Source organism: Mus musculus, chromosome 7 (assembly GCF_000001635.26).
Source record: "Mus musculus strain C57BL/6J chromosome 7, GRCm38.p6 C57BL/6J".
Taxonomy (NCBI): Eukaryota; Metazoa; Chordata; class Mammalia; order Rodentia; family Muridae; genus Mus; species Mus musculus.
Genome location: NC_000073.6, coordinates 82,441,038 through 82,462,417, shown reverse-complemented (window position 1 = coordinate 82,462,417; position 21,380 = coordinate 82,441,038). Strand labels below are relative to the sequence as shown.

Below are 21,380 nucleotides of genomic sequence, written 5' to 3'. Positions count from 1 at the left end.
ATAAAATTTCCAGACAGATCAAGTTTAATCCTTCAAGAACTAAAGCAATTTTGAATGAACCTTTTTACTTTAGAGAAACTTTGAAATTGAGCTAGTACCTAACTGGAAGCTTTACCCCTACTGACCAATGTTCATGGTCCTGAAACTTTCCATGTAGTATGCACACTATTGGAAAAGAAAAGCAATCACCAATATCACGCAGCTACAAACCCTGTGACCTGCAACAGTGACCTGCTTGCAAGAAATACTGGCACAATAGTGTCGCAAATGTCAATCAATCAGCTTTTCAAGTTAAATGCGCCATGAGGTGGAACCCATATCTAAAAATGCTAAAGTGGTCAAGAGCCTGGGACTAGACAGATCATGGATCCTCGTGGAAAACCTATTAATATTATTCTACTAAAGAGACCCGGCACTAAGATGGCTCCTGATAACATACTGCTGTACCCCTAGGTCAGTGACTCGCCCAACCCTTGTCAGAGAAGCTTTGTCTTGCATGGAAATGAACACAGAGACCCATACCCGGATCTTTGTCATGACAAACTTTGTAGCCCTCAATCCTAAATGGAACATCCTCATCAAACCTTCCCTCAAGGCTCCAGGGTCTATGGAGAATAGGAGGGAGAAAGGTTGTAGGAGCCGGAGTTGCTGGATGACTTCAAGAAAACAGCATCACCCAGAACCAATGGACTGACGCACATAGGAACTCATAGAGACTGTAGTAGCATATGTAAGTCCTGAACCGGTTCAAATCAGACAAAATCCCAGCACGGAGAAGGGAAAGTAGACACAATGTCCCACCCCTAACCAAGATGCTACGTGCAATTGATACTTGCAGGGGAAGGGTAAATCCATTTTCTCCAGTGGAGTGTCCCTGCAGATGTCAACAGCACTCCAGGGCAGCCCTCAGTTGGCCAACACAAAGTGGACTATGTTTGTGGTGAGCCTTTTGTTTCATTCTTTTTTGTCTTCTTGGTTTATTTTGTTTTCATTTGAAGGAAGAGAGGAGAAAGAACATGAATATGGGTTGGGTAAGGAGGTGGGAAGGATCTGGGAAGGGCAAGGGAGGGGAAATATGATAAAAAATGTATGAATTTTTTTAAGATTATAAAAAGCTGAAGAAAAGCAGGCAAGTTGTGCTGGTCTTTGGAGACAGACACTCTAAAGCACTTCAATCCTCTCAGTCCACACAAGGACTTCAGTTCCTCAGTTTCATTAGAAGTGACCCATTGTCACTGTCTTTGACCAGGGAAATATGAGCCCAACTGACCTGTGTCAGTTCTGTTAAGAAGGCTTAAGTGTCAACAGGAGAGTTTCATGGTCTCTCTATCTACTGTGGTTAAGCGAACAAGTATACGTTACGATAAAGCCCCTCTCAGCCTAGGTCCCTACAACATTCCAAGAACAGAAATCCTGATGACATACATTGGCACGTGACAATAGCAGACGGCAGCATTATGTTACTTTAAGCCACTGGCCTGGGAGGGTTGTTGGTTTCTGCAGGAAAACCTAGCTTATATCACATGGGAGTATAATACAGATATTCAAAAGCCACTTTGGTGGCAGAAGAATTTTTAAGAGCTGGAAGTTTCATGTTAAAGTCCAGATCTCTAACTTTTTGTTTTTCAAGAAAAACAAAGAAATGAATACAAACTCAACAAAGCTTCTATTTCTTTTTCTGCTTTCAGTGTAATCAAAAATGGCAAAAGCTACAAGGCTATGTATGCATAATTAGGTTCAACACCAAAAAGTTTGAAAAGCCAATGAAATCATGGTGGGAAAAGTGTAGGTGTTAAATTATTGCAGGAGGATTGAAATCCAGTGAATTCGGTGACCTTTTACCCTGAGCTTGTATTTTCTAGTTCACAACAGTGCCTACTGCACACTCTGACCAGACCTGAACAGTCTCCATACAGGAGTGTGTGTGTGTGTGTGTGTGTGTGTGTATGTGTGTGTGTGTGTGTGTGTGTGTGTGTGTGTGTGTGTGTGTGTGTATGTCTTTGAGTTTGAATCTATGCTACTGAGCCAAGTACTGACTGGATCACCTTCCATTTTCAATTAAACCTTAGCTTTACAAATAGTCAGAGACATATATCATTAGCTGCTGAGCTAGAGCAGGCAGGCACCTTTGGGTAAAAAAAAAAGTCTGCATTAAGCAATTCCTCCACTTTCTTGTCTTTTTGTTTTATCTCAGAATGTAGAAAAACTCACAGAGAATGAAGCAAGATCACCGAGCCACTCCAACTTGTTCATGCAACCTAGAGTCAACTCAGCCTATTATAATACTGAACTGGCCATGCCTCAAAACATTCCTGTCTGCCATCTTTTCTGGACATGTATGCTATGATTGCAAACTGAGCATGACCAGAAATGTGTCTATCATCTTTCTGTCTTGAAATATAACCTTACACTGAGCATGCTCTGTCGTCTTCTAGCTCTGTACACTCATCTGAGTGTTTGTATTCCCTTAAAATTGAAAGTGTTTTGAAGCCTTGATCCCCATAATGATAGCATTTAGGATGGGGCCTCCATCCCCAAAGTGATAGCATTTGGGGTGGTTGCCTCCAGGAAGTGAATAAATCATGAGGGAGGAACACACTAGAGTGGATTAGTGACCCTAGAAGACAGGCCTGGGAGACCCCTCTTGTCTCTTACAACACATGAAGTCTGAGCTATCCAAAAACTGGGAAATAGTCTCTCATTGAAGAATAGAGTTCCCAGTGCTCGATTTAGAACTTCCAGCCTTTCAAATGGTGAAAAGGACATTTCTGTTGTTTATGAAATCCACTCTGAAGCACTGTTATATCACACAGACTGAGGCACTCTGGGAAATCACCTCCCCCTGAATGCCCATTGTCCTTATAAACAAAGTATATGGCCCCCATTTGGATAGGAAGGGCACTGCATGACTTCCTCAGATGATGATGAACTAATGAGCAAGGTGCCTAGATAATGCCCAATCTCCAGAAAGCACCCAGCATCAATTTTATTTTTATCATAAATTTTATTATACATTTTAGAACAAAATTTTTAATTAAAAATTATTTTGTGTGGGTGTTTTGTCTGCATGTATATCTGTGCACCACACATGTACAATGCCTGGGGGGGGCTTAGAAGAGGGTATCAGATCTGCTAAAGCTAGAGTTACAGATAGTTGTTAGCTGGGACTTGAACCCAGATGCTCTGGAAGAGCAGCCAGTGCTTTTAACTGCTGAGCCATCTCTCTAGCCCCTCATAAATTATTTTATCACAGATTCTAAATGACTCAATCTACCTCGGTGCCAGCAAATGTGTTAAACATAAATAAGAAATCAAGCATGGTGCTAAAGTGGTGCCTCAGCAGGTAAAAGCAGGCGTGCTTTTTCAAAGGATCCAAATTTGATCACTCAGACCATTGGCAGGCCACTCACAACTGCCTGCAAGACTAGTTCCAGAAGGTCCAGTGTCTTGTGCAGGCCTTTGAGGGCATGCACATGTGCATGTGCATGTGCATGTGCATGCGCATGCATACACACACACACACACACACGCAAAGAGAAAGAGGAGGAAGAGAAGAAGAGGAGGAGGAAGAGGAGGAGGAGGAAGAGGAGGAGGAGGAGGAGGAGGAGGAGGAGGAGGAGGAGGAGGACTTCATCTGCAGAGTTGCCTGGCAAATATCAGAAGCAGAAGCAAATTTCATTCAGCAAGACCCATGGTGAGACCTGTGACTGTCTCATGCTGTCTGCTTTCCCAGCTAATGGGAAGTTGTCCCCAAGAGCATTGTGACAAGTTCCTTTAAATGAGAAAATTGTAAACACACTTGCAAAAGTTATCGTCTGTGCCAAATGCTCATCAGGGCTCACTTCCCTGGTCCTGAGGCCAGCAGAATGAATCATACAGTGCACTCTCTTCCCCTGACAACTGCTGACTGATATCCACCACCACACTGAACAAAAAGGGCATTGATGTGAATGTTATCCTGTGGAAGGAAAGATACTGACTTCAACTGGGAAGCGCCTGCATCTTTCTTTTTACTTAGCTGGCCTGCACTCACCTTGAAAAATAAAAATAGACATTATCTCTTAGTGCAGCAAAAGACTGGCTTGCTCTCCTGGATTAACAAAAGCACAACCAGGAAGCACTCATTTAAAATGGGATAATTCAGAACTGGAGACCGCTATTATGCTGCAAACCTCTTCAAATGCTGAGTTGCTGAAGCAAACAAGGAAGCTTGAGTTAAGTAATAAAGGCGAGGGTTTTGGACAGCAAGTACCACTAGAGACCAGGGAAAATGAAGTCAGACTGACTGAAGGCCCCCTGGGTGAAGGCTATCTGGGATGTTGTTTGGAACTGAACTTTTAAAAAGGGGCTGATAAGGAAGGTGGCATCTCATTTCTACCCACTGAAAAGATCAGATCACAGTGTCACTAAGGGAGCAGTCACAGGGTCCTAGGCCAGCACAGATGCTTTTCCTGCATCACAAGAAGTGACCTAAAGTCATCTAAAGTGACCTAAAGTCTATATAACTTCAACTACCAATCCTGGGATTAAAGCATTCTGGGAATAATAGTACATCTCCTGGTTTTGTTTTGTTTCTTATTTTAAGGGAAGACAGGGAGATAGATGAGAAGCTAAGATGAAAAACAGAGGCGAGGACTGTCATGATAGAGCCACAGGGAGAGAAAAGCGTGTGGTGAATTTTCCCTCTGGAAATAGCAAACAACGTTGATGACTTGATTTGGGGCTGCTGGCTTCTAGACTGTGTGAGAATGCATTTCTATTGTTTTAAGCTATCAACTTTGCAGCAATTTGTTATAGTACCCATGAGAAACTGACAAAGCCTGTATCCACCAGTGCCTTTTCTAAACATGTCACAGGCTTTACTCAAACCAACACCACCAAGTATCTTTTATCAATATCTCTCCTTGTTCCTCTTGAATCCACAGAAATACTTGGCACTGTTAACCTCCTTGCATAACACTCTCCCACCCTTTCTTCCCTTCCTTGTGGTCTTTACACTAAATAGAAGTATATTTGAGTGCTTTTTCTTATGTGTTTCCTTCAGGGACAAGGCCAGTGTCTCCCCCGTCAGTGGCTCTGCCTTTCTCAGTACTCACAGACATTAGGTCAGATGTTATGATCTTACAATTGCCCCTAAGGCCTCAAATTCTGTGCCAACTTCTATATCCACAGGTGTACCCAGCTCAGCTCATCTTTGACCTACATATCTCATTCTCACCTGATACTTTCTCTTCCCCCAGTGACCTCACTGTCTACCCAGTGACCCCCTTTTACTCCCCACATCCATTCTAACATCCATCCTAAAAGATGTTTGTTCATCTCTGAAGTTTCCTCCCCCTCTTCATTCATTCTACCCACTGTTTGACTTTGCATCCCTCCTGAGTCCAAACTTGACCTTCCATTGTGTTCCCAGATCCCACGCCCTCCAAATATTCTGGCACACTACCATCGAAGTGACCTCCCTAAAGCCAAGCCTATCTGAACTATTTCTTAAGACAATTCCTCAGTGGCTCTTCTCACAGCTCTCAGGAAAGGTTAACAAGTGGTTTCTTTCCACACACTTTCACAGCCCCATCTTCTAGCAGTATTGTATAGAATACCTAATGTCAGCCCTATAGTAGAGCAATCAGATATCCTTTATACAACCTGATACTGCATATTTGTTCTGTATGTCATAAGCCCGCTGCTTATCTTTGTCTATTTAACTTGTTATCAACTTTTCAAAACCTCAGTTTCTGATATTACCTCACCTACAGAGTTCTCCTGAAGCCCAGTCTAATCTTTTATTCTGTTGCTTATGCTTAGGGTCTTGTATATTTGGAAAGTGCTATACTATGGAGCTCAATTCCAGACCTCTAAGTCATCTTTAATAATAACAAGCTCATTTTGAGTAAAAAAGTAATCATGCTATTGGCAAAAGTTGGAAGAAAGCAAATGTAATCCCTCAGACTGATGGTGTTAATGATGATGGTTCAGCAAACAAGTCCCAGGATGGACTGGCTGCAAAGGAGGGAAATCATAGCCAGTGTGTGATGCAGAAAAATGAAGCTGTAAGCCTTGACCATGGGAAGATTTGTTGACAGAAAGTGTTAGATATGATGGAACAGGGCAGGCACTGAACAAAGAGATTGGCAGGCAGTGAAGGGATGCTAGATACCGTAGTGTTGACTTCAAAAAGATTCTTCAGTTTACATTTACATTTGTGATGTATTTGTTTTTGAAGGATACCAATCTTTACCTAGAATTCTTGTATGTAAATATCCAGTTCTCCTAGTACAATCTGTTGGCTGTCTTTTCTTCATTGCTCCTTTCTCAGAGATCACGTAGCTTGCTGTGGACTAATTCATAGGCTTTCTACTTGGTCCACTGGTCCATTTGTCTAGCCGTGTACTTATTGCCTCAATTACTGTCACTTTATGTTGAGTCTTCAAATTGTATAACGTCAGTCCTCCAACTTTGTTAGCTCCATATCATTTTGAGGATGTTAATGTAAATGGGATTATATTTTCAATATCAAATTCCATCCTTCTGCTATTTATCACTGAAGTCACTGACTTGTATATAGCAAACCTGTTCAATATACTGGATTACTTGTAATCAATTATTAGTTCCAGGAGGTTTTTTTTCCTTTATTATTTGACATATACAATCAAATCATGTATAAACAAAGATAATTTTAGTTTTTCTCAATCAGTAAGTATACCTTTTCTCATCTTTTATTCCCAGTATGTTGAAAAGCAGTGACAGGGTTGAAAGACATCTTTGCCTTTTTCCTGATCTTATCAAGTAAGTGTCTAGTTTCTTACCATTAAGAACAACATTAAGCCAATTGTGGTGGCACACACTTTAATCCCAGGACCCAGGAGGCAGAAGCAAGCAAATTTTTATGAGTTCAAGGCCATCTTGATCTACAGAGTGAGTTCCAAACTAGTCAAGGCCAAACAGAGATATCCTGTCTTTAAAATATGCTGTACTTTTTTAAATATAATTTTTAAAATATAATTTTTTAAATAATTTTTTAAATATAATTTTTTAAAATATACATTATCAAGTGATGGAAATTCTCTTAGTTTCTTGAAGGTTCTTCTTTAACCTTTCTCATCATGAATGAGTGTTAGATTTCATTAATTTTTTTTCCTACAGCTGCTCTTATTATCATGGTTCTTCTCTAGCATGTGGATAAGATGGATTATATTAATTGATTTTTGAATGCTGAATTGGCTTTGCATATCTGGGATAAAAGTCATTGGCTGAGTTTCCGGACATTGTTGAGTTTAGTTTACTAATATTTGTTGAGACTTTTGTATATGTGCTCTTGGAAGAATGAATTTAGATCTCTCCCACTATGAAAGAGATCATACAGAATGGGTATAAGAGAGAGAGTTGGCTGTGGCATTGTGTCTCTTAGCAATGTTAGATCTACCCCATGAAGTGTCACTAACATGACTGCCTAAACATGAGCTGAACAAGGACAACAGCAATAGAGATACTAACATGGACAGGAAAATCCCATGAAATCTTCTCCCTACACAAAGAGCTACAGGCCACTAAGGCATGGCAGAGCTGGAGACATAGTCTTCTCCAGGGAAGATTATACAAACTAGTCATTGGTACCATCTGGCCAGCCCTAAAAACATGCATAGAAGTAATATTGTACAGACTGAGAAGGTTGCATTTAGAAATGTGTGTGTGTGTGTGTGTGTGTGTGTGTGTGTATGTATGTATGTATGTATGTATGTATGTATGTATGTATAAAGATGCATGTATGTATGTATGTGTGTGTGTATATATATATATATATATATATATATATATATATACCAATTAATGAAAAAAGAGGCCATGAATTTCAAAGAGATCAAGAAGTAGTCTATGGGAAAGTCTAAAAGGAGGTGGGGGAAGGGGGAAATGATGCAATGATTAAAGAAATGATGCAAAAATTAAAGAAAAATGTAAAACTATAAATAAAAAATTGATAAAATTATTTCCTGAAGTATTTGTTTGAATATAACTGTGGCAGAAGACTTACTGTTTTGGAAAGTTTGTGGTCATGATTTGAGTTCTTTAATCATTATTGACATGGCCTGTCTATTTCTAATTACAGGAGGTTTGGCAGACCTTGCCTTTGAAGGAGTGGCTCATGTAGTCTGATCTGTGGGCACAGGGCTGCTCTAATTCATTGGCATCCTTTAATGTCCACATAAAGATGCATGTATGTATGTATGTGTATATATATAGTATTTATATACCAATTAATGAAAAAAGAGGCCATGAATTTCAAAGAGATCAAGAAGTAGTCTATGGGAAAGTCTAAAAGGAGGTGGGGGAAGGGGGAAATGATGCAATGATTAAAGAAATGGCTCTGATCAGAGGAATGTCTCCACTCTCACTGCTGGACCATTTTGTTTCTGCCTCATTATTTTCTTAGTCTGACTCTCAGTGAGCTATTTCCAAGTCTTTTCCTTGGGACTTTTCTCTCACTTGCATTGGTTATTTTCTTCGGGTTGACTTGGATGGGATGGTGCTGCATTCCCAGGTTCCTCAGGCTTCCTCTCAGAGCCGTCGTCAGGGTTGGAAATGTTCCTTAGAGCACAGCTTCTGTTGTATTGCACATATTTTTACCACGTTGTATTTCCGTGTTCACTAAGCTCAAAATAATTTTTCCTTTCTTGTGAGACTTTTTTCCTTTGTCCATGTGTTATTTAGAAATACAGGGTCTCTAAGTATTTTGAAATTTTCCAATGGTTACCAGAGGTTGGTGGGGAGGAGGGGCTGGCAGAGGAATACAAAGACAAAGCTCAGAGAGTTCTGTGTCAGTGGGAAGCCTTAGGATGACGCTGGTGGATATGGCATAGGTCTGCAATCCTAGCGCTCAAGAGTCCAGGCTAGAAGGACAACAGGCTTGGTGCTAGCCTGAGCTACATAGTTATTTTGAGAACAGTGTGAGGTATATGACAAGACTCTCCCTCAAAAAGAAAATAAATCCCCAGGAGAGCAAATGGTACCTGTAAGTCCTGATGTGGGCAATAGTGTGCTGTTTAATGTGGGCTCATTGATTGTAAATCTATAGAATTTGGATGGGAAAATTGTGGAGTTGAGAGGATGGGCGTGCATAGGAGTCAGAAGAGGTATGGAAAGCTGGGCATGGTGACACATGCCTGTAATCCCATCACTCAGGAGGCAGAGGCAGGTGGATCTATGAACTTGAGGCCAGTCTGGTCTACAGAGAGAGTTCCAGGATAGCCAGGGCTACACAGAGAAGCCCTGTCTCAAAAATAAAAAGAAAAAAGAAAGAAAAAGGAGTTTAAAGAGAAGGAAGAGGAGGAGGAAGAAGAGGAGGAAGAGGGAAGAGGAAGAAGAAAAACAATTACAATGAAGAGGAGGAAGAGGAAGAAGAGGAGGAAGAGGTAGAGAAGAAAAAGGAAGATGATGACAATGAAATCGAGAAGAGGAAGAGGAGAAGAGAAAGGGAAGAAGAGGAAGAGGAAGAAGAGAAAGTAAAGAAAGAGTAAAAAGAAGAAAAAGAAGACTAGAAGGAAGAGGAGGAGGAAGAAGAGAGGGAATTATGTATCACACTAATTTTCCTGGGTATCTATAAACCTCCTTTAATATTATATTAAAAACAGACTTAAGTGGAGTAGCAGAAATATGTGTAGAAAGAGCCTGGACAACCTGGCAGGGCTCCTGAATTTTTTGACAACTCATCACGAACCATTGAGGAGGCTGTTAACACAACGATGGCATTTGTATGTTAAACACACACAATGATTACAAAGTAATAACAATTTTAAAAAGGAAATGACCTGAAAGTAGAAGGGATCTACTTGGTAAAGGGGAGGGAAGTGAAGGATGGAGGAAGAAGGGACATGAAACACAATGGGGAAAAGAAAGATAAATATCCAGTTTCCTCTCACGTGCAGATGGATCACTTGCTGTTCTCCCCCCAAGCCTCCTAGAGGAGGTGGAATGCTAAAAATGCCCCCTTTCTATTTTTAGTAACATTTATTTGTTGTATAAATTGGTGGGTTTCATTATGACATCCCATGCATGTATACACTACTCTTTGATCATCTTCAATCCCCTATTACCTTGTCCTGCTGCTCTATTAGCCTCCTGCACTATCCCGTTTCCACCCCCAAGCCTTCCTCAAACCTCAGGGATCAACTCTATCATTTTCCTTCTTTACAAAGGCATTCTTCAGAGGCTGGGAGATGGCTCCATTGGTAAAATGTTTATTGTATAAACATCAGTTCAGAAATCTTGGACATGTGACGCATGCCTATAATACCAGAACTGGTGATGGTGAGGACACTCTGGGTTTAGTGAGAGACTGTCTCAAAATGTGAGGTGAAAAATCATTGAGGAAGATGTCAATGTCGACCTCTAAGTCTCCACACCTTCTCATATGAGCTAACACACACACGCACACACACACTCACACACACACACACACACACACACACACACACACACACACACACACACGAAAGAGAGGGGGAAGGGAGGGAGGAAGAGAGGGAGGGAGAAAGAGAGAGAGATAGGAGAGATGTGGGACCATGAAAGACAGCCTATGTTTTAGTTGAGTGAAGCTTACTCTGGAGACCCAGTAGAAAACTCTACAAGGGCTGGAACAGTGAGCCACATCCCAGACATAGGCGCCTGACACCATGGAGCCCCCACCTCCATAATCTTGTGGCTATCAGTAATGCAGACAATGTCCCAAGCTCCTAGCATTCTGGCTAGACTCCACCCTCACAGCTAACCAATAGCCCAGCCCACTATAAAAGGGGCTCTCTTAAGCTCTTACCTATCATTCTCATCTCTAGCTCTTCTTACCCCACCCCTTTCCCCTCTCCCCGCATGGCCATGGCTGGCCTCTCCTTTTCTACCTTCTCTCTTTCTCTCTGCCTTTATACAATAAAACTCTAAAACCATGGACCTTCTCTGCTCATCACAACCCCCCGTTCTTGAACGATGGAATAGGCCTTCCCCTAAAGAGCCATGTCTAATCTCCCATGAGAAGGCCTCCCACTGTTTCCAGCCACCAGGCTGGACTGGACCAAAGACTCTCACCTGAGTGGAAGCCACCCAGCGCCTCTTCCTCTAACCCCTTCTCCCCTTCGGCTCTGGGGCTGACCAAGCTGCCCCTGGGGCCCTCACTTTGTTCTCAGCTCTTCTACAACATACAATACACAATGACATCTGAGATATCCAAGACTGAGAACCTGTTGTCTCTGGTCTCTGTGAGGCCCAGAGACCCTGGACTGCTCCCTCTATACCACCACAGACTAGGGTTCCATGGCTTTCCACAGCAGGATGCCCACCGGCGACACATAGAGAGCACACAGCAGTCCCCCGTGTATGCTTGCCCAGAGCACTAGAGCTCTGGAGGGACAAAGGTTCTCTCCCACCCCCTTTATTTACCTGCACCCGCAGCCTGACAGAGAGAGGCGGGGGAGGGGGGCGGGGGGGGGGAAATGAACATCCTTCAGAGAAGACAATGATTCTGTGATGGCCCTGTAGTCCTCATGCTGCCTCTGGAACCTGTCTAAATCCTCACTCATTACAGTACACTGGAGTTCACACCTTGGTCTCATTCATTTCGTCTTTGCAAAATAACCTGACACATTTGCTGGACTGCCCTTGACCCCAGAGATCCACATTGCTCTTTCAAAGCAGCACTCTCAAAAGAGCGTGGTCTGAGAGATCTCAGCAAAGCTTTGGTAGCCTCATTTTCTATTGAGAAATGCAGAGAGCTGGGCATCACTCCTCCCCACGCTGTGTCAGAAATTCTGGGAGGGAGTAGCAAGTTACACTACCTCAAACCCTTCACTGGGAGTCTGCTTGGCACATCCTACTTGGAGAGTTCCTGATCCCAGGAAACTATTAAGAGTCGTATATTTTGATTCTGCACAGGCAAAAATCATATTAAATAAAGAAAACCTGATTGGAATGCCAGATATCCAGGGTTTTGAAAAACCTTTCTCAGCAATCAAAACAGAGGGAGAATTCTATCATTTCCCTAAAGCCAACACATTCTCTACTGGGGAATACATTTACACTGAAATGGTCAAAACCTCTTTATCGAGAATAGGCACGGCACATCCCCAAACCCAGGACAAGTGTGGCAGGTGTGACTTACCTGGCAGATGCCACTTATGCACATATCCAGAGAGTCAGCATTGCAGCGAGTTCCATCCAACACTTTGGGTGCCAGCTCTACCACCAAACTCTGTCCCCGAGCGTGACACTTGAGTGCACATGGGGCAGCAGGGTCATTGTATAGTGGAATCCATTCATAATAATGACCCTGGTACTGCACGTCATTGTAGGCTGAGCACTGCTGGGCTCTGAAGTCTTCTGCATCTGCTGGGCAGTCCTACAAGTAAACAGAAGGAACCATGTGCATGTGCAGGGTAACCAGCCATGGGGTCAACAGAAGGTTGAGCCAGACCCCAACTGCCTCTAATGAGACACACCTCACTTCCTCACCCCAGTTTCTCCCTCCGTCTTTCCCCCATACCCCCACCTCTGAGATTACAAACCGAATCTGCAGTTCTACTTGTGGGATTCCACAGGGGTCTCTGCAATGTGGACCTACTTAGGGGATCATGTAATTAATCTGGTCTCTCTTCCATCCAGGTGTTTCCCCCAGCTAATTAAGGCCTATGATATGTAGGAGCTAATTTTGCCCTAGTTTAGCCATCTTGTGTGTAAACTTCCAAATGTATTTGAATCAAGGAGAACTCAAAGACCTTTATATTTCCAAGATGATTCAAGGTCTTCATAGGAACAGCAGTAGTTCTGCCCCTCGGGGGCTATTTCAGGGGAATCCATTGCCCCGTTTTAGTCCCAAACCACTGTGTTCTTTATTAAAGTATTTAATTATATATAATAATGGGCTGTATTAACATATTTTCATAACGTATATGATGTTTTGATTATATTCACCCTATTACTCTCCCCTGTTCCTATCCCACTGACCACCTTCCTCTTCCCAATTGTCATTCTACTTTCATGTCTTATTTTGTGTCCCCAGATACCCCACACCCACTGCTAGCAACTATTAACTGCATCTAAATCTCCAGGAAGAGATGCAGCCTTGTCCAAACCTCTGTGTTTGCTGGCTGTGCCTCCACTTGTACCAAACATGTCTTCACCAAGCTAGTTCAAAATTGTATCCGTGACAAAGCAAATGAAACCTGACACCCTGGGGCACCCTCGTACTAACAGTAATCACACAAGTGTTGATGACCTGGGAAAGCCTTTTTAAGTTATGAATTCTTCCTTCTAGATAGTTCCGAGGCAAGATGCTGGATGAGACAAGTGTGCACACACTAATACTCTTGTTTCTATAACTTTATACTCTCCCTGTTATGAAGATAATTAATGTTCGTTCTAAGAACACTGCAGAAAGTTTCTATTAAAATGAGTAAGTTACAAAGATCCCGATACTTAAATATTTAAACCAATCTTGATTCTTTCCCAAGGGTTTGTTTCTGGAAATAAACTTTTGAGTGCAAGAGTGTGTCTGTTTATGGGCCACTCCAGCATTGCTAAACGGTCATCCAGAAGTGTATTATTGTTACCTATGGGCTACACAGGCGGCCTTTCTGAATCCTTCTTCCTCAGTAGGATATTATAATTTTCTAATCAGAAGTGTATAATGGAATTCCATTTTCTTCTTATTATTTAGGATTCATAGGTAGTCTCATAAGTTTGCTTTTTATACCAAAATCTTTGAAAATTCCTTTTTTATGTCCTCTATTCTGCCTTTGCACTATTTTTTTAGCAGATAAACTTACTACAATTTATAGTGAAGGCATCAAATATGGTCAGTTGTATTGGAAATCTTTTCACTATTTAATTTTGCTCTGGACGCCTTGTGAAGTCCAGAAGGCTTAAATGATTATGCAGCCTCTCTGTTAACAATTCTTAGCCCGAAAGATTTCTTCCTATTTTAATGGGCTACAAATTCTTTCCTTACCCTGCCCCAAGGACAAATAAACATTGAATGCATTAGTCTTGTTACTTTATAGGTTGGCAATGGCATCTGACTCTTTTGAGTTTGGGCTTTGGGTTTTGTGGGTCATTGTTGTTCTGGCTTTTTCCAATCTTACTTCGGAGGTTGGGTCTCCATAGCCCAGACTGGCTACACTTGTACTTTGAACCTGCAGTTGGTTTTGCTCTGCCTCACCCATGTGCAACTGTGACCAGCTTAACTCTTTCTTATAGCTGGAGTTATTCAAATAAATACTGTAAGGTAAAAATCTCACCTCATCCTATTTTTCCTGAAAAATAGTGAATGTTTTTTCAACATTGCTTCTAAAATATAGTTTCTTTCATGTCTCTAAAATATAGTCTATGTTTTTTTAACCCATATCAAACCTGTGTTTTATTGTTACAATAAGACCTCAGTCCTGCAGGTCCTAAAAAGACCTCGTAGATTAGGTAAATCTGTCATTTAGGCAGCAGAAGAACAAGCCCTCATTACCAGAGTTGGATTACATTAGTCTAGACCATTGGAATCTTTGAAAGGACAAGGACAGAGCATATATCAACATAAGTTTCCCAGAGCCTCACTTGGTCTGTGAGTCTGCAATCACATCCACTGCCCCAATAGAAGCCCTCTAACCAGATCTGCACCAATTCTACTATAGCTTAGAGCCACATAAAATGACAGGCATGGGGACTTCTAGGAGAATGGCCCTTTCCATAATCATACGTAAGTAACCCCTATTAAACTCGCTGAACTCGAATGAGTCAGTCTTTAGGCTGTTGATGTTGCCTCAGTTTAGGGACAACTGTTCACTTTGTACTGCCCCTCCAGATGTTATGCAACAACTATACATGTGCTTTCAGTCTTTGCAAGCATCCTCAAATCCTTTGAAATTAGAGAATGCGTAGACCATACCTAGCAAACTTTCCCGTGGGCTCATTTGTACCACGTTCTTGTAAAGCAGTCCAAAATCCAGTGCACTCATTTTTCTTGTCTTAGCTAGATAAAATCTGAACCCTACTTATGACAAATGAGGCAAATCCAATAAAAGTAGACTGAAGTTGGATAACTCTGTAGAAATGGGGACTCTAAGAAGGATCGAATTATCCAGACTTTGGTCTTCCTTCTTCTTGAGTTTCATGTGTTTTACAAATTGTATCTTGGGTATTCTGAGCTTCTGGGCTAATATCTATTTATCAGTGAGTATATATCATGTGTGTTCTTTTGTGATTGAGTTACCTCACTTAGGATGATATCCTCCAGATCCATCCATTTGTCTAAGAATTTCATAAATTCATTGTTTTTAATAGCTGTGTAGTACTCCATTGTGTAAATCTACCACATTTTCTGTATCCATTCGCTTCTGGTCTTATAAATAAGACTGCTATGAACATAGTGGAGCGTGTGCCCTTATTACAAGTTGGAGCATCTTCTGAGTATATGCCCAGGAGTGATATTGCTGGATCTTCTGGTAGTACTATGTCTAATTTTCTGAGGAACTGCCAAACTGATTTCCAGAGTGGTTGTACCAGCTTGAAATCCACAAAATACCCATGGAAGGAGTTACAGAGACAAAGTTCAGAACAGAGACTTAACTAATGACCATCCAGAGACTTCGCCCTACCTGGGGATCCATCTCATAAACAACCACCAAACCCAGACACTATTGCAGATGCCAACAAGAGCTTGCTGACAGGAGCCTGATATAGCTGTCTCCTGAGAGGCTCTGCCAGTGCCTGACAAATACAGAAGTGGATGCTCACAGTCATCCATTGGACTGAGCACAGGGTCCCCAATGAAAGAGCTGGAGAAAGTACCCAAGGAGTTGAAGGGGTTTGCAGCCCCCTAGAAAGAACAACAATATGAACTAACCAGTACCTCCAGAGTTCCCTGGGACTAAACCACAAATCAAAGAAAACACATAGTAGGACTCATGGCTCTAGATGCATATATAATAGAGGATGGCCTAATCGGTCATCAATGGGAGGAGAGGCCCTTGGTCCTGTGAAGGTACTATGCCCCAATATAGGGAATGCCAGGGCCAGGAAGCAGGAGTGGGTGGGTTGGGAAGCACAAGGGAGGGGGGAGGGGATAGGGGATTTTCAGAGGGGAAACTAGGAAAGGAGATAACATTTGAAATGTAAATAAAGAAAATATGTAAAAAGAAAGAAAGAGAGAGAGAAAGAGAGAAAAGAAATAAAGGAAGAAAGGAAGGAAGAACAAAAGAAAGAAAAGAAAGGAAAGGAAAAAAGAAAGGAAAGGAAAGGAAAGGAAAAGAAAAGAAAAGAAAAGAAAAGAAAAGAAAAGAAAAGAAAAGAAAAGAAAAGAAAAGAGAAAGGAAGGGGAAGGGGAAGGGGAAGGGGAAGGGGAAGGGGAAGGGGCAGGGGAAGAAGAGAAGAGAAGAGAAGAGAAGAGAAGAGAAGAGAAGAGAAGAGAAGAGAAGAGAAGAGAAGAGAAGAGAAGAAATGGGGACTCTGTCTTTGTCTTCTATGTGACTGATAACAAAACGCCATCATCTACTTCCCCATAAGCCATGGTCATGTTTTCTTTCAAATTCTTTTAAACCAAAGAAAATCGTGTATGAAAGCTGGGAGCAGACACTCTGCCCCTTACAGTGAGCTCACAGGTGTGGCAAATGCTCTTTAGGGCCTGAATATTCTGCCTGCCTGATTGCTATAAGCCAATAAAGTTTAAAAAAATCATAATGAGTGCTAGTTAGCATAAGTTTAGCATGTCTGCCTAAGCCTAGTCGTTACCCAATGGGTGGCCACATTTGCAATCCTTGGCCAGAACTGACTATCCAGAGGCAAACTGGTCTTTGCCAGGTCAAACTTTCCCAGGAATTTGAAATTACACGCACACACGCACACACACACAGGATCAGAGATGAGAAGTCACATGAAGGGCTGGGCTGGGCTGGCCGTCCCTTTTATGACATGTGTGCCCAAGCAGAGCCAAGCAGTTTTCATTACAGCAGAGAATGGCTAAGATATTAAAGGAGAAGAAACAACTGGCACGCTATGTACGTCAGTAGAAGAAGAAAGTCACCCATGTTCCTCACTTTTGGGGCTCAGGATCTCAAAACCTGTTTATGCTTAAATATCATTACATCCCACATATTTATATTGAGGGACAGTAAACATATGACACAGGGCAAAGAGTTCATAAAGTATGTTCAGTAAACATGTGCTCTCTTGAGCTCAGAAGTAGGAACTTAGAAGCACTCTGAACATTCAATTTTTCTAATAGTAGCTGAACTATTTCATGGCTACCACTTTCTAAGAAGTGTAGGGAGGGGCCAGTGGCAACTCAGCTCATTGCTTTTATTTGCTTTACAGTCTTCTAGCATCAACTCTAAGTCTGTCCAGTTTAGAGTTGTCTGATTTAGCTAGGTGCAGCTCAAGATACTGTAGAGATTATTGTCTTGAAATAACCTAGTCTAGTCTCTATAGTCTCAAGACAGATATGAAAGGACACACCTCTTTCTTTAAAGGTTTATTATTTATTTGGGGGTATGTGTATATAAGTGTGTTCACAGAGGTCAGAGGTGGGTGTTACAGTCCCTGGGGCTAGAGTTGCAAGCAATTGTGAGCTTCTCAACCTAAGGTCTAGGAACATATGCTCCAGTCCTCTGAAAGAACAGTGCATTTCCTCTGCCACTGAGCCATTGAGCCCCAGGACATGGCTCTTACGCAAAGCAGAAGCAACAGCAATGGAAAGAAAAGAACACCTCCAAGAGAAACACTGTCAAAAACTAGCCACTTGTGGGCCCTATGGCGCGAAGGAAGGACCCTGCAAGGGCCACGTCTAATAGCACCTTTACTGGAAGCCATCAGGAAGCCCACTGTGGAGAGCTAACAGTGCTCATAAAAAAAAAAATTGTCCATGTTGCAAAACTGTTCCTGCCAAGTTGTAATGCATTGCACAGTTTTGAAGATACTGCCTTTGCTCCTTCCAGCATTGCCATTAGTCCCATAAACTCTGGACTAAGAAAACATGAGGTCAATGAAACCAGCTATTGGGATTCATGACTGATATGCATGACTTCTGCACATTTGCTCTGATAGACTCCTGATAAAGATAATTCTCCCCCAAGTCCAGGAGTCTAGGCCCTGGCTGTAAGGATCTGTGCTGGATGGTAATCAAAGCTTATTATGTCTGAAAACCTTGATGTGTCAGTCGGGGGATGCCCAGAGGGCCCTCACCTGCTCAGAGGAAAAGAGGAGGGGGAAGGGAGAAAAGGATTGTGAGGGGGTGAGTGGGAGGGGGGCAGTGAGCAGGATGTAAAGTGAATTAAGTAAGATGTAAAAAAGAAATCTTATGTCTGAAGCCTGAAGTCACTCAGGAGTCACCATGCTGCCCACAGACATGTCTTGTTGTTCCCCAATCTTTCAGAAGAAGGCCCCATCTCTTTTGAGGGAGAACCCAGGAGCCCCTAAACCACAGCCTCAATTCTTGGAGAGAACACGGTGAGTCCATACCCTGCTCATGTCTCCCTCTCCTGCCATTTGAAGCAGGGGTGCTTTTCAGCTCGAGAGGGGAGAATTCTTCATCTGTGGGTTCTCAGTGCATTTCCTACAGCCCCATGCTATTCAACAAAAGACTGTCTGGTGTTTCCTTAGCCAGTGATGTTTGGTAAGCTTTTCTGTGGTGGGCAGAATGACAAAACACAACTGTGGGGATGCCTTCCTCAACAGTCACTCGAACAAGTAGCAGAATTCAGATGGGCACAAAGGACTTCATGTCTCTGACTTGGCTTCAGTTGTTTCTCCATTTCTTCCCCTGTTTTTCCTTGGCCTTGGTTCACTGAATATTCACGTTGTGTGCAGCTCGCCCAGGGCTTGTCCTGTAGCAACCACTGGGCTCGTGGGGTGTTACCAGCTACTGTGTTCTTCGTTCCTGCTGTCTCAAGCTTCATTTCATCGCCTAACAAAACTGCATCTCTTGCAGAAGTTTCCCAATGCCACAGAACTTCATCTTGAGCCCTGTCATTTCAATTTGAGTATATGTTGCTAAAGAGGAAAAAGACTGGAATGAAAATGATTGGATGCTTTTTATCAGTTTTTCACGCTTGATGTGTATACCGTGCACATGTGCATCCCAAAGAGCAAGTGCACATGCCTGTGTGCACATGTGTGCCTGAAGGCTAAAGGACAGCCTTAGCCCTCATCCTAAAGAATGCAATCGAACTCCTTTGAGATGGGGTCCCTCAGTAGCCTAGAGTCCACCAAGCTAGACAAAGATGGCTAGCCAGTAAGCCCAGGTCTCTGCCTCCCTAGTGCCCACCACCAAGTTTGGAATTTTCACATGGGTTCTGGGCCTTGAACTCAGGTCTTCATGTTTGCAAGGCAAACTCTTTACCAGATGAAATACTTCCCCAGCTCATAATTTTGCTTTTTATAATTGCAAAAGAAAATATTCTAATTCTTAGCATTGATTAATGTAACAAACAAACAGTAAGGCTTGTATAAGTCCTTCCTTTTGCGTGACCTTCTGTGTCACTCATCCCTGTCTGCAGTAGGCACAACAGGCAGTCTGCAGTGGCCAAAACACCATTAGACCCGTTCCCATCTGTAGTCTTCCTTTGAGGCTCTCAGAAAATAATTTTACCCCCCTCCCAGCCTCAGTTCCACTTCACATGCCTGTGAGTTTTCAGATCTTGTGGAGGAGACTGGATAAAGAGGCTGACACAGAAGCACTTGGAGCCTTGAAGGACCCTGAAGCTATTGTGTATATCACTACTGTGAGTGGACGCATAGTGACATATTTACAAGTTCCATCATAAACATGAAAGCTGGTGGAGTGGAAGATACTTCTACACAAAGGCTCTCATCACTCACACAAGTATTTAAAATCAATAGAGGGAGTCTCAAGACACTTCTCATGGTACATGCCAAACACTCCAGGGTTTAACTGGATTGCATTTTCTTCAGACTTACGTGATTGCTGCAAGTCTTGTATCTGATGTTCTGTCCTTCGCAGTTCCTAAAGGAGGAAGAAAATGATAGGTTTTATGGAGGTGATGATGCAAAGACGAGGTACTAGTTTCCTATAAAAATTTTAGTAGTATGTGCTGTTGCAAAGATTAAAGGTTTAAACTCTGAAGACTCAAACTTCTAAGCCTAAGAGACCAAAAACATCTCAAGAAGGCATCCATAAATCCAGGGTCAATTCTTTAGGAAATGACATCAACTAGCTTTTTCTTACCCTGCATAATCTCTACATAATCTCTGAAATTATGTAGTGTGTTTGAGGGGGGAGATGGTGTGCATGTATGGTTGGAGTGTGTGTGTGTGTGTGTGTGTGTGTGTGTGTGTGTGTGTGTGTGTGTTCCAAAGAAATCTACAAATGTTTCTCTACATGGTTTCCATTGTAATGATTATTTTGTATATTATTGGATCTGATACACTTCTTGCGTTTTGTTGTTGCTTGTTTGTTTTGTCTTTTGAAAAGTGTCTTTGCCATTTAGCCCTGGCCTGGAACTAGTTATAGGTTCCAGTTCATGCTCTAGGTCACCAAGTCCTGTAATTAGAGGCATGTGCCACCATGTCTAGCTCACTGGTGCTCTCTTTAATTCTGATTCTCACTTTTCCTTCTTTGTTCCCCTTAAACTCACACCTTTCCACTTACACACCCCATACCACCCGTACTTTGTTTATTCATTTGGTCACTTATTTAGTTAGTTAGTCATCGGCAGGGCTACATTAGCCATGCCTAGCTAGCTTTAAACTTTTTGTTCCTCTACTGACTGGACCCCCTAAGTTCTTTTAGAAATGGCACTTCTCTGGGAGGTGCCTTTCTTGGTTGGATTTTGAAGGCTTTGTGAAAACCAAGTTTTGGAGTAAAACAAGGGTTATGGCTGCCTCCAAAAGTGTCACCCCTAATCTTTCTAAATACTCAGCTTTGAACACAGACCATGAACCCACTAGTTGTTCCTTCTGAATGTGTGGTTCAAAATGTCTTCCCACATTGCAGTCGTGGGCTGGCTAAGTCTTCATGCTCCATGGCTACAGCTCCTCATCTTGTGGCTTGTAATGAGTCTACTATTGAGGTTTGCTACAATCTTCATGAGAGGTGTGGTGGTTTGAATAGGAATGGTTCCCAAGAATCCATGCATGTGAGTGCTTAGCCCATAGGAGGTGTGGCCTAATTGGAAGGAGTGTGTCACTGTGGGGGTGGGATTTAAGGTCTCATATGCTCAAGCTATGCCCAGTGTAGAACATAGTCACTTCTGCTGCATGTGGGTCAAAATTTAGAACTCTTAGCTCCTTCTCCAGCATTATGTCTGCCTACACGTCCCCATGCTTCTCACCAAGACATTAATGGACTAAACCTCTGAACTGTAAGCCAGCCCCAATTAAATGTCATCATTTATAAGAGT

The 21,380-nt window shown here is 42.3% G+C and overlaps 1 protein-coding gene across 4 annotated transcripts in view; it reads right to left on the bottom strand.

Moving 5' to 3' along the window:
• Positions 1-21,380, bottom strand: part of Adamtsl3 (ADAMTS-like 3) — a 279,052-nt gene that overhangs the window by 152,033 nt on the left and 105,639 nt on the right. For all 4 annotated transcript variants that reach the window (XR_378247.3, XM_006507893.3, XM_006507894.3 and 1 more), the window contains exons 5-6: positions 19,939-19,984; positions 12,143-12,379 (exon numbers count right to left, since the gene is read on the bottom strand). Coding sequence is in view for 3 of the 4 variants with exons in the window: in XM_006507893.3 (XP_006507956.1) it covers positions 12,143-12,379; positions 19,939-19,984 (283 nt within the window). In the remaining variant the exon portion in view is untranslated. The remainder of the gene's footprint in view (positions 1-12,142; positions 12,380-19,938; positions 19,985-21,380) is intronic.